At 33.6% G+C, this 13,026-nt stretch overlaps 1 protein-coding gene and 1 long non-coding RNA gene across 6 annotated transcripts; both read right to left on the bottom strand.

Annotated features, from left to right (window-relative positions):
- Window positions 1-5,907: 5,907 nt before the first annotated feature.
- LOC124453540 lies at window positions 5,908-7,628 on the bottom strand. The gene is made up of 4 exons (XR_006951128.1): window positions 7,516-7,628; window positions 7,210-7,313; window positions 6,895-7,004; window positions 5,908-6,023 (listed from the first exon to the last, which is right to left on the bottom strand). It is a non-coding gene; the product is annotated as an uncharacterized LOC124453540 (long non-coding RNA).
- A 147-nt stretch (window positions 7,629-7,775) lies between these two features.
- LOC124454342 (la-related protein 7-like) lies at window positions 7,776-11,613 on the bottom strand. 5 transcript variants are annotated; one of them, XR_006951417.1, is made up of 11 exons: window positions 11,323-11,613; window positions 11,178-11,256; window positions 10,906-11,006; window positions 10,709-10,786; window positions 10,446-10,522; window positions 10,182-10,269; window positions 9,414-9,937; window positions 8,959-9,229; window positions 8,601-8,660; window positions 8,370-8,492; window positions 7,776-7,983 (listed from the first exon to the last, which is right to left on the bottom strand). XR_006951417.1 is itself a non-coding variant. In XM_047005167.1 (7 exons), the coding sequence occupies exons 1-7, from the start codon at window positions 11,443-11,445 to the stop codon at window positions 9,938-9,940; spliced, it is 585 nt and encodes a 194-aa protein (XP_046861123.1). In that variant the 5' UTR covers window positions 11,446-11,613; the 3' UTR covers window positions 9,733-9,937. The 5 variants fall into 5 exon arrangements, 2 of the variants coding, with proteins under 2 accessions (XP_046861123.1, XP_046861129.1); XR_006951421.1 differs by having other exon boundaries at window positions 8,965-9,229; XR_006951422.1 differs by having other exon boundaries at window positions 11,347-11,613.
- Window positions 11,614-13,026: the final 1,413 nt, after the last annotated feature.

Here is a 13,026-nt window from a genome sequence, read left to right as displayed (position 1 = left end):
ATTCATCAAATAAGAATTTTTGCAGTATGATCAAATTGAACAAGAACAGAAGATGCAACAAGAGTCTAAATCTATTCTTGTTTCTTTAAGTGGATCGGGAATCCAACCTAATAACCATACAATCCCTACTGCAGGTCCCAGGCATGGCCACCCTTTTTTGTTGTTCTTTAGAGAGATTCTCTAAAGATGAGGGAAACCGGCGTAAAGCCGGAGGAAAACCCTCAGAAATCCAACAAGCTACGAAAGCCAGTCGGTGGATGCACATTATTAGGTTTACAACATTTATTATACTGCCTTTATCTTTACAAGGTTGTTGACAGAGGTGTCCTGTTGGCAATATGCACCCTTCATCTTTGGAAAAAACCGAAACTGGCTCCATTTTTACGTCATTTGTAGGACGTACGCCATTTTTTGACCGCTTTTACCTGCGCTATTTTTCCTAAGCGCATTCTTAGCTAACTAACCCTGCTGATCAGTGGCATGTAATAACCGATTGGAATGTCTACTACCTACGAACTATTCTGCACAAAAATAAGTAAACCATACCTTTGAACGATGAGACACCTGTAAAGCAACGTTAGTACCCGAGCCGAAAGGGAACCTAACGAATAGGAACCGCCTCCTGGGCCCTTATACTTTACCAAACGGCGTGCCAACCAATCCTTCTTGTGTCCAACACTCGATCACCTAGGTACCAATTTGGCACCGTTTACGATTATTCCTACCTGGAACTACATTAAATGTATCGGATAAGTTTGTCTCACTGTCTATCAAATCATCTTCCATGCATAAAATAGATGAAGATGTTCGATTTGATTTCGAGACGATCTAATCCAATACATCATGAATAATTGAACTATATTCCTTCTCTGAACTATTTTCTTCAAATTAAATAACAGTGAGTTAATTAACTTCGACATGCCAGTGTCATAACATTGATTTTGACAGCTATTTAGCAAAAGCAATGCCAGGTTTCATGCACCTATTAATCTGTTTCGTTCTTTATTAAACCAACGTTGCATATTCGTCTTGATGATACAAGTCCCTTATTTTTTTCTAAAAATATTTTAAAAACTTTGACTTGTTTTTATTTATTTTCAAGCGTCTGGTGAACATTTCAAATTTTGCATGGTTCAAAATTCAAACAGTTCGAACTAAACGTAAAAATGATTTATAAAGTATCATCAAGCAAGAATATTTCAGACGTTTATAACTTTAGATTAATTTAATTTGCGCTATGCAGCTTGCATGCCGGATTACGCCATGTTTCGGTCCGAATTTCTTTTGTTAATTTAACGTGCAATCTGTGATTCGGATTTCGCCATTTTTTGGACCGCAATTTTCTAGTTTGATAACTAAATATACATATGATTCAGTTTTAAGAAGTAAATATACAAGATAATAAACACGACCAAAACTCAAAGAAACCCATGCTCATTTCCTTGAAATTAGATCGTGTATCCTGGTGATCAAAAGAAAGAAAAACTTATAAAAACCGACATCAGACATATATATTTTACCTTATACAATGATAATCTTACATTATACGACAGTTTTATTTGAAAACGTTTTGGACAATATAAGATGTATCATCGTTTTAGGCAAATGTTTCAACCGCCAAAGCACTGCATCACATGCACAAAACTAAAAAACAACACTAACAAGAATCAAAGAACAACTAACTTTATATTCACTCAGCCAATGATCAATCATCTTCCTGTTAGTATAGATCACCAGGACTTTAACTAAAACACTATAAACCTGCTACCTTAAACGTCGTCTTTGGTCTTCATTCGTGGACTAAAAAACCGCAAATAAATTTATTGTAAAATGATAATAATTTTATTGTGAAAACGTATATATTCGGTGTAATGTTATAACAATTAGTGTAAAGATGTTTTTGCAAGACAAAACATTCCCAACAAATAACATTGCTTTTTGCTAGGCTACTAATTCCCATTTACAACATTATCTTCTGCTCTTAGCGTAGCCAAAAAGCAACTATAAAGATTGGTCAATAAGAAAAATACACATGAATTACCTATAAATTGATCGTCATGAGCACCAACTGCCTCTTTAAAACTTCCAGCAGTGTTGTGTAAGGTGGTTTTGTTCATAGGATGAAACATACTCTGACAATCAACACGTAGTGTTAGGATTTATTCTGTTGATAACTTTTGTGATTCCCTCATACAGCTTTACTCAAATCTTGATACATATCATAATTCAACAAACCACCATGAAATTATCGTGTGTTTTTTAACTCGTGTGGCACAATGTCAAATAGATTTTGAAGTGAAACAACAAAGTTTATGAACGGTAAGTTAACGTTTGATTATCACACCATTGCTCGTCGTCGTTCTTCATTCATAGATTAACGTAATCCTTAGCCCAATATTAGTTTGACAAAATCCACGACAACCACGATGTAATCCACGACAACCATGACGTAATCCACGACAGCCACGATGTAATCCACGACAGCCACGATGTAATCCACGACAACCATGACGTAATCCACAACAGCCACGACGTAATCCACGACAGCCACGATGTAATCCATGACAACCACGATGAAATCCACGACAGGTACGATGTAATCCACGACAGCCAGAATGTAATCCACAATAACCATGTAGCAATTAATCAATATAATACACCACCATTCCTTATCTACAAAACAATGAAGTTCAAAAAATAAAACATGAATGCATTTAAATTTGACAAAAGAATAACGTTATATAACAAATCAAAATGCTTTTAGCAATTCCTTCAATTTTTCGGCTGCGCTTGCTCAAAACTCTTGGTAATTTTATATGAATTAGTTGGATGACTTTATAAATTTAGTAATAAAACACAACCAAAAAGCATTATTCCAATTTTGAAAATTTATTAAAAATTAAATGCTGAATCATTTTTTATTATGACATCATACTGTAATCATAACTTTTTATTATGACATCATACTCAATGTAACCAGCTTTGCAGAAACTGTAAGTAATGATCAAACAAGTACAAAAGGTAATTACAAGAAAAGTTTAATACCTGTAGACTCATCGTCATAAGCAGCCAACTGCAACTCCTAAACGTTCAGCAGTGATAAAGGTGGTTTAAGAAAAAACAGTTTGAAGAAAAATTTCTGAAATGAAAAATCATTATACTATTATTAGTTATTACATCCATCCACCTGAAACGATCGCTTGTTTGATATCGAACAGATAAAAACACATCAACAACCACTTACCAAAATATATTTTAAGCTTTGTGGTATTAGGATGAATAATTTGTTTCCTGATATTGAGTTTATAGTTCACCATATCAGTTTTAAAACTTCCACACAATGTCACCACCATGATTATTAACATTTCTATTATGCAGCATAACAAACCATAGATGGACAAAGCACCATAACTCATTAAATGAATGCTTTTTCCTAAAATTCAGGTGGCAAAATATTCAAATAAGATTTAATGTCTGTGCATCATCTAATGTTCATCTTACCTGACGTCCATCCTTCATATTGTACCAACTGCAGCATCTCTAGAGATTTACTTGTGCACACTTGGTCGAAAATCACGTGAAAGTCAAAAACAACAGAACATAAAACTTCGACGATAGCTAGGTTTTACATCTTAGTCTGAATTAAGTTGTTCAAGAGCTTATTGAGTTAAGGTAAGTTATACGAGACAATTAAGTCGTGTCCTTCATGTTAGACGATGAAACCCACAAACAGAAGCAACATGTAAAAAAAAAATTATATCTGCAACAAGAAGTCTTCAAAAGTCATGCATGGGCTAAAGTGCCAGGCATTGTATTTACAAGTATAGTTATAGAGTCGTGAAATCTTTGTCTTTCGTCACAAGATTGCTTTGTCATTTTTTTCTTGCACCGTTTCACTGTAATTTTTTTTCAAAACATAGCAGTGAACTTTGCCTTTAAATTTCTCGCTTTTCTTTCTTTGTTGATTTTTCTATCTGATCTAGTTTGATCTATCTGACGCCTCGGATCAAACTAGATCAGATAGAAAAACCCACTCCACTTGAAGAGTCTCTGAAGAAATAAAGTGCCTCAACAACAGAAAACGATGAAGTGCCTCAACAACGGAAAAGAATGAAGTGCCTCAACAACGGAAAACGATGAAGTGCCTCAACAACGGAAGACGCTGCGCGCTGGCAAGATTCAATGAAGTGCCTCAACAACGGAAGACGCTGCGCGCGCTGGAAATTCGATGAAGCACCTCAACAACGGAAGACGCTGCGCGCGCTGGCAAAATTCGATGAAGTGCCTCAACAACGGAAGACGCTGCGCGCGCTGGCAAGATTCGATGAAGCACCTCAACAACGGAAGACGCTGCGCGAGCTGGCAAGATTCGATGAAGCACCTCAACAACGGAAAACTACATTCGCACGAGTCGATGAAGCACCTCAACAACCTAAGGACATTGTTTGCTCAAGATGTGATAAACGTCCCAAACAACGAAATGGTCTGCGCCCTTTCCAAAAATTGATAAGCTCCCCAAACAAAAGTAGATGCTGTTTTGCTATCATAGGCTCATAAACGCACTACTGCTTTCTTATGTTTCCTTGTTCTTGTCTAATTATGAACTTGTGGTTCCTGAAGTGACCTCTTCCAATGTGAGGCTTCCATTAATTCTTCTAATTATTCTCGACGTCTTGTACATATTTTACATAATTTGTGGAACGCTTTGTTCAAAGAGTACTTTTTACAACAATACTTTTGTTTACTTTTTTAATTAATAATTAAATGAATATTGGACAAATGAAGACTTCAAGTTGCTGATGTAAGATTACGTATGATATTTTACTTTCATTTTATAAATAAATTTCTTCGAATTAATGTGTCTTTTCATATTTTATAAATTTCAAAAGAATGAAGTCGTAAAGAATTCTTCATTTTCACTTAAACGTCGATTTCAAATCGATCGTTCACAATGGCAGTTTTGACTTAATTATTGTCTGACAATCCTTACCCAAAACTCAACAGCATTTTGTTTAAAAATATTGACAACATTTACTTTTGATTCATGAGTAAATTTCATCCAGTGAATATGTCTTTTTATGTATACATTTTATAGGAAGGAAGTCGTATAGACTTCTTTATACGCCATTGAACGTCAATTTCACATATATAGGTCATTCACAACACTAGCTAGATTCGTCTTATTGTTTGCTAATCTTTGTACACCTTAAACTCAGGAGCATTTTGCTTAAAAAATGGAAGGAAGTCTTATAGACTTCTTTATATGTCATTGAGCGTCGATTTTTGAAATATTATTCACAACACTAGATTTGACTTAAAAATTTAATCAAAATCGTTAGCACATGCACACAACATTTAGTTTTGTTTCACGAAGGAATGTTTGTTTTAATCCCTTACACATTTCAAATGGAGGAAGTCATATAGACTTCTTTGAATGCTTTTGAACATCGTTTTCAGATAGATCGTTCACAACAATTGTTTTTTTGATCTATTGTCTAATCATTTTCTACCCTTACTAGTACTCGTCTACCAGCAGCAAAATACGACGAAGATAGTGATTGCACAACAAAAATGTTAAACAAACTTTTCGTGCAAAGTTTTAAGAAAAAAGGAAAAAAAAATTTTGTAAATCCATAAAAATACGCTCTGTCTGTTGCTTTCATTTGAATATCCTATCAATTCAAATCAAACGAAATGAGCTTCTGCGTTTTCACCCATTTGATACATATTATAAAAATTGCAATATTAAAATAAAAATATTAACAGAAAAGATTACTACAATAAAAGAATATTATAACAAAAATTTTCAAAAGCGTTTTCGTACAAAAAGAACCAGGCAGTCGATGAAAGTTTTAGAGTCGAAAAATTTTGAGTTTCCTACCTTACTCCTCCTTTGTTCTCTTCCAGTTGTTTTGATAGCGATCCGTTTTATCTTTGCTTCAAATTTCAACCAGGATACGACTTTGGTTGCATTCTTTATGATTGCTCATAGTAAATTCTCAAGAGAAAATTATCTTCTTTTCCTATAGAATAAAAACACATTTATTGGTAAAGTGTTCTTAAAATAGTTTTCAATAACAACTTTTCTAAATTGTACTCAAGTAGCGTACATCGTATTTCATTAAAATCTTTCTCGCCCACTGAAATTGCTATCATTCGAACTTATTGAATTGAAGAACCTGTAGCCGTCAACACTCTTCAAATTTTTCCCTGTATCCCACTCCATTCAAAGATTTTGTGGGTATTTTCGTAGTCAAGCTAGTCATTTTTGCATAATTCGTGCCCAGGGTTCTTCGTTTTCACGCGGAACAAAATTGGCGCCAATTTTATCGAAAGTCCAATGTCCACCATGCACCAACATTTTCATATTTTTTTACATATCTCAAAATTTTCGCTCAAGAGTCAAGAGAGCATTTTTTACCAACAAAAAATCAACCCATGGGATAAGAAATACCCTCCTTATCGCTACTTTTGCAATACTATTACTTTTCACCTAGAATTTTTACATATTTTTGTGTTGAAACGAGGAAGATGTCGGTCGCACAAATTTGTCGCTGAAAAAATATCGATTCAAAAATACACGCTAAAAGCAAAAATATTCGACAAAGTTTCACTTCGAAGTATTCAAAACACCAGCAGTCACCAAGCACACTGAAGTAAAATAAAAAGAAAGACTTTGAAACATACAAACTTGCCGTTGTTATACTGTCAAGTTTCTCTGGCCAAGCAAATAAACCGTCGAAGGCACGCAGTTAAACGGCGAATTGCACAAAAACAACCGACGAAAAGATTTACAGTAAAACAATGCGTAACTATACATCAAACAAGGCTTTTGTCATTGAATTTATCAACATTTGAAGTGCGTTTAAAACAATAAATCAAAATTTCACTAACCTTCCTTTCACTTTCGAGTCTTGAGGGCATCTACCGTTGTGTAAAGTGATTGACGTTTATTAAGATCATTTGGTGGTCCGATCGATTTCATTGGTTGATTTCAATGAGCTCTACAAATGTTATTGGATAAATTTTGAGCTCTTACATCTCTGATTGGCTAAATTTCTACAATATGTTAAATATTAAAACTTATCCCAAATAAGTGAAAGGTAAATTAGGTAAGACACTTTTGATAACGTCTCTCTTTGAAATAAAATAACATTCAAAAAAAGTGTTTCTGCTTTCAAATATAATCATCCCAAGTTGAGAACATACAATTTTTTAATGGCTGAAATAACTTGCTTCGATGTAACACACCAAAATCAGCCATACGCAATGGTAACTCACGCCAGGAGCGAGGGCGATGATCGAACATCAAACTGAAGATATAAGAAATTCACGTTAGTTGGCAGAAAGAACGCCAGCAAATGAGAATGGAAATCCCCAGAAGAAAATATTTTGATACACGCTAAAATGAAGACGTTTCCTTAATCTATGATGAACTTTGGAATGAGTTTCACGACAACCCCCCCCCCTTCCAAAGACATCTTAACCACAAACTTCATTCACAAGAAAACTTACCAATGTCCAGGACAGTTCATTGACTTAAGAGCATAAACTTCCTTTTCTATTTCAACCTTGAATAAATTCTCACAATAATGTTGCCAATGACCTGACGTCATCCACAGTTTGGTGCTGTAGATATTTGGTGTAACAACTTCTTCAAACACACGCTTCCAATGTCGATTTCAAATATATTTAATTTGATCTTAAAACGCTGAAGCAGTACTGTACACTTGATTTCAGTGTTGCAAACTTTCGATCACAAAACACGAAAGATATCAAGGGTGACAAAAATATACCAAGCTTTATTGAAAAAGAGTAGTGTACCAACTAAACTTGACACAAAAACAACAAAAATAACACTTGAAATATTGAGCATGCACATAATTGGACATTTTAATGTTACTTTTTAATGCCTACTAACTAGTTATTAAAATGGATATGTTCTTTCTTTCTTGCATTATGTTCATCAACTTTCTTGGTAATCTAAATGTTCCAATGCAAATATTTAGCTTAGTTTATCGTATTGTGACAAACTAACAGCGGTCATATGCAAAACATTGAGGTTAATAAAAGAGAGGATTTTAAAAATGTACAGAGAAAAACAAGACATAAAGAAAAATGATCATAAGGCAGTTTACCACGGATGTATTTATGGAGAAAGGGGGGGGAGGGTGCTAAAACAACTGCCAGACTACACATTTAACATGTGAATGACATAACGACAACCAAGAGGGAGCCACAGAAATCTAATTAAAACTATAAGAACCAAAAGACATCTAATAAAAACTGGAGCACCCCCTGCTCTGTATGATTTTGTTGCTCTATTAATAAAAAATTTGAAATTATTACTGCTGAGAGAACAAACAAACCTTTTGCCTTCCTCTGGTATTTTTTTTCCTTTTCTTTTTGTTCATAAATCGTTGAGTTCGCTCTATATTTAATCTCTCTTAATATCTCTCGTACATTTGCTTTGTCGGGAACCGTACATAACCCTTATAAAACAAAAAGCATCAATTCTATTTAAGAAAACGGTTAAGATTAAATTGGTGTAAGAACCATCAAAATGGGAGATGAATTAAAGCAATGACATAGCTACTTACTCCTTTTTTGTTATCGTTCATTTCAAGATAAGCTACAGTGGTAATTGTTGAAAATATGTCCTTAAAGAATGCACAAACAATTAATAAGTTGATAAAGCTGTTTAGTGCTATTTACCTTGGGCCGGTTGCAGGAACCTTGGACAACGTTATCCATTGGATAGCAATTTTTTTACACTTTTATGAAACCTTTTAAAAAGCAAAAAGTATAAGATTCGAACTGAACAATCACTGAAGTAAAATATTTTTTCAAAATTTAACTCATAAACAATTTTCTTACAAGTTTAAAAATTTTTGCTATCAAATGAATAACGCTATCTAAGGCTTCGTGCAACCGGTCCCAGAAGAACAAATTACTTACCAGTACCTCTTTTGAGTCAACATTTTCATTTGATTTAAACCTTAGAACAACGCCATTCTGCCGTTCAAGTTTTTCAGGAAGTTTTTTCTCATCTTTATCATCATTTTCTGCTTTACAATTCACTTTATCCTTTATTTTTCGCTGTGGAACTTCTGCAGTTGAACACTCTAAATTCTTTTCCTCAAACTCGATCTTCAGTTTTTGTTTAGCATCTTTCATCGCTTGTTTTTGTAATTGCCGATATTCATTCTTTAACTTTAACCATTCCATCCTAAGAATACAGAGAAAAAGAGGAAAATTTTTCATGAACGGGCAAAATTATATCAAATACTCGTAAGGAAATGTACGAAACAATTCCGTATTCTACAAATACCGATCTTCAATCCAATCTTCAACATATATCTCGGACATTAGATTTAGGATTAATAAGCGATATGTTAATGAGTCGAACTTACTTTGATATGACTCGAAGTTTTGGTTTTTCCAATTCAATATTGTCTTTTACTTTTTTTGTCCGCTTTCGTTTTTTCATTTTCGTCTCTACGTGTTTTTCCTCAATCTACACGTCATTTTTAAATTCTTGTTCATGAATATTGTCTCCTTTGTCGATCTGTTTGTTTTTCTTATTTGCAGTAGCCTCGTGCCCGTTGTCTTCAGACATCGTTTACGTTTCTTTGTTTTTTGTTCATCAGAATCTTCATTGCTTCCACTTATTTTCCTCCCATTTTCACTTTCCTTTTTCACCGTCTTTTTAAAAATTTCCAGTGCATTGCCTTTTTCGATTTTAGTTTTTGTTGGTTCAAGTTCTTTCAAAATGATTACTTCTTCTACATCGTCGTTCTTTAAGTGTTTGAATTTCAGTTTCTTTCGCATTTTCAGAGTCATTTGAGGTACATTTTCGTTTCCTTTTCTTCTCAGCGTTTTCAATGCTAAATTTATCAATTTCCTCATCTTCTACAGTTAACATGTCTGGTCCTTCCTAGAATGAACTCTGATCAATAGAACTGTCAGCAAACATCTAAACACCATGTGACTTTATTGAATTCAGAAGGCAAGCAACTCTATCTATGTCTGAGAATGTTATGATTAAAGGTAAGTTATCTAAGCATGTTTTAAGACGAGGGGAATTTTTTCCAGGAAGGGGAGTGTGTGATGATTTTAAAAACACTCTAGGTCCACCTCTAACAAATTTTATCATAAATTATACAATTGAGTAAACTTACCTTCAGTGCAGCATCAGCTTCACTTTCATTCTCAAACTCAACAAAAGCAAAACCTTTTATTTTTTTGTTCAACTTGTGCAGAGGCAAACTGAAAAATAAGAAAAACATATAACATATTAAGAGAAAAATATTCACAAACACTATTCATTAGAGTGAAAAACTGCTTATGAAATATAAAATGCACTATCTTCAAACCCTAAGATAACAGAATATAAAACAAAATTAGTAGGGGTACAATACCAAACAATGTACAGGTTTCCATACCTGACGTAAACCACATTGCCACAAGATGAAAACAATGATTTTAACCACTTATGTTCAGCATTAGATGGTAATCCTTCCTAAACATATCATATAAGGTTAATTACCAACACACCACACACATGAGATGGTAGCTCATTTCCGTTAACATATTGCACAAATGTGTTAAACATTCTACCAAACAATCCCCTTATCTTTCAAGATTCAAAATACGTATATTTACACAACACATTAACTAACTTCTTGAAGACAATTAAGAAACTTACAACATAAATTGTTTGTAAATCAACATTTTTTGGTTCTGGCAGTGGCTTCGATAGTTTCAACCATTTCTCATCAATCACCTGAAAAATGGATTCAGAAGTTTTTAACATGATAATGCTGCATAGAATAGCAAATCTTTTATTGTGCCTTTCATATGACACAAACTTTAGTAATTTGTTGATTGATAAAAATTATTGACCTCAATAGACGAACATCGTTTCATTGCTTTTACAACAAGAGAAAAATCCCCACACAACTGTTTCATTCTATTGAAATTTGCAATCGTCCCAATTTCAATACCTAAAATAAAATTTTCAAAGTAAAATGCTTGACAGCATCAAACATACATACACAGCTACATATAATGCGCATAATGTGTATGAACAATGTGCACAGAGAATTTAAACTTTTCAAACAAACAGATGTTTAAAGATGAAAAAAAGGCAGCAACTACTCTCTTTCACCACTTACTTCCATTCTCGCTTTCTGTTATTTTTTGTCTTAAAAATCTATCCTTCTGAAGATTGGGATCGCTAAAATAAAACTCAATCTGAAAATAGAGATAAAACACAAATGGATCATAAATCAATGGGAACAGTAAATAAACCTTTTCTACCTGCTTTATAGGATCAGCTATGACCTTCTTTTCGCGATGTCTCTGCTTTTTCTCCGTCGGTATATCGTTGCCTTTTGACTCAAAATTGTCTGTTTTATCACTTTTCGCATTATTCCCTTCCATTGAAATATTACTAAAATCAAAAGCAAGTAAATTTGCTTAATAACAAATCAAAATTGTTGAAATATAGTACATGTTAAATGAATATCAAATTATCCGCCATGACAGTTTTCTCGACTCAGTTCCCCATGTGCGTGTTTGACGCGCGTGACGCGTGAGCGTCTTCAAAACGTTACATACCATTGAGTTCTATAAGACCTGGAGGGGAAACGTCAACCAAATTACTATAAATTATTAGCGCGCGGCCGCGTGGTCAAAAACATGGCGGATTTTGGTTGTCAAAGTCAGCGGAAAGACGCGGGCTCATAAAATGAAATTTTTTTCGCCCACCCGGATTTGACAACCACAATAGCGATTATATAAAATATCAATGCTAAACACAAAAACTTTTAGAAATTTTATCTTTAAAACATGTTGCAAACTTGTTTGGTAGACGGATGCTGAAGTAATGCCAGAAAAGGAAACATTTCATGATACCGGTAAGCAACGTAAGATTGTTTACCATTTAAAGTGTTCAGTGTTTTGTTTTAAGTCAATACTTGAAGTGTGATGGTATATATTTTGTGAATGTTTTTACTTCTAACTTATAATTTAAGTTATGTATATCCAGTCTTATTTGTTATTTACTTAATCGCTTGCTGGACGAGGCAAAGCAACCAGTTCTTATCGAGATATGCATATCTTAAAACTCCTTGTTTCAACTGAGTTGAAATGGAGGATTTTTTCATGATATTTTTCTGAAAATATGAAGCAAATATTAAGGACAGAGCTGTATTGAAATCAAATGCAGTGCAAGATTAATTAATGAGCTCTTTGGTACATGTCGTACAATAAAAAATACCTGTATTAAACAGCTAGCCTGGACAATTTGACAGATTATGGACAATCATGATGATGGTGTGTAATGGTTTGCTTTATGCTAAAAGTTTTATGAATGCCATCTGGTGTTTCTGTAAATGAATTGTTTGTTACACAGTGTAGTGAACAGGTTAAGTACATCAAAATCAAGATAAAAACTACTTTGTTCAATAATGTGCCAAATTTTGCTCCTACCTTGAAATATTTGCTCAAGCAAAGCTTATCATGACATGCATGAAACATTAAATACAGTACTGCATCATCTGACAAAGTCCATATGTTTTTCAATTCCAGGTGATTAAAAATTCACATAAGATGCATTGGTTTGCAATGAAGTTGAATGTGGAAGAAGCAAAAATTGATGACAAAGAACTTTTTATGTCTTTTGAAGAATTACGATATCATTTAAAAGAATAAGAGTAGCAATCTAGTAAAAGAAGCCACATCGCCTTCAACATGAGACTTTTCAATTATGTATAGTTATTTTGTACAAAATACTATTTTAGATAAACTTGATTTTTAAGTCATTTACTGATATTTTTACCAAAAGACAAAACAAAATTCCAAGGCATAATGTAAAATTCAAAAATTTGTCAAGTTGTTTGAACCTAGAAAAATTAGTATAGGTAACTGTAATTTGTAAGGACACAAGAGAAAAGTAGTGCAAGAAGGTTAGCATTTTTGAGAATTAATAAGTTCTTGACATACATTACACAAGGCCATAAT

The sequence above is a fragment of the Xenia sp. Carnegie-2017 genome, unplaced genomic scaffold (genome assembly GCF_021976095.1).
Source record: "Xenia sp. Carnegie-2017 unplaced genomic scaffold, XeniaSp_v1 HiC_scaffold_13, whole genome shotgun sequence".
NCBI lineage: Eukaryota > Metazoa > Cnidaria > Anthozoa > Malacalcyonacea > Xeniidae > Xenia > Xenia sp. Carnegie-2017.
Note: the sequence above shows the minus strand (reverse complement) of the source record. Positions and strands in the feature narration are given on the sequence as shown.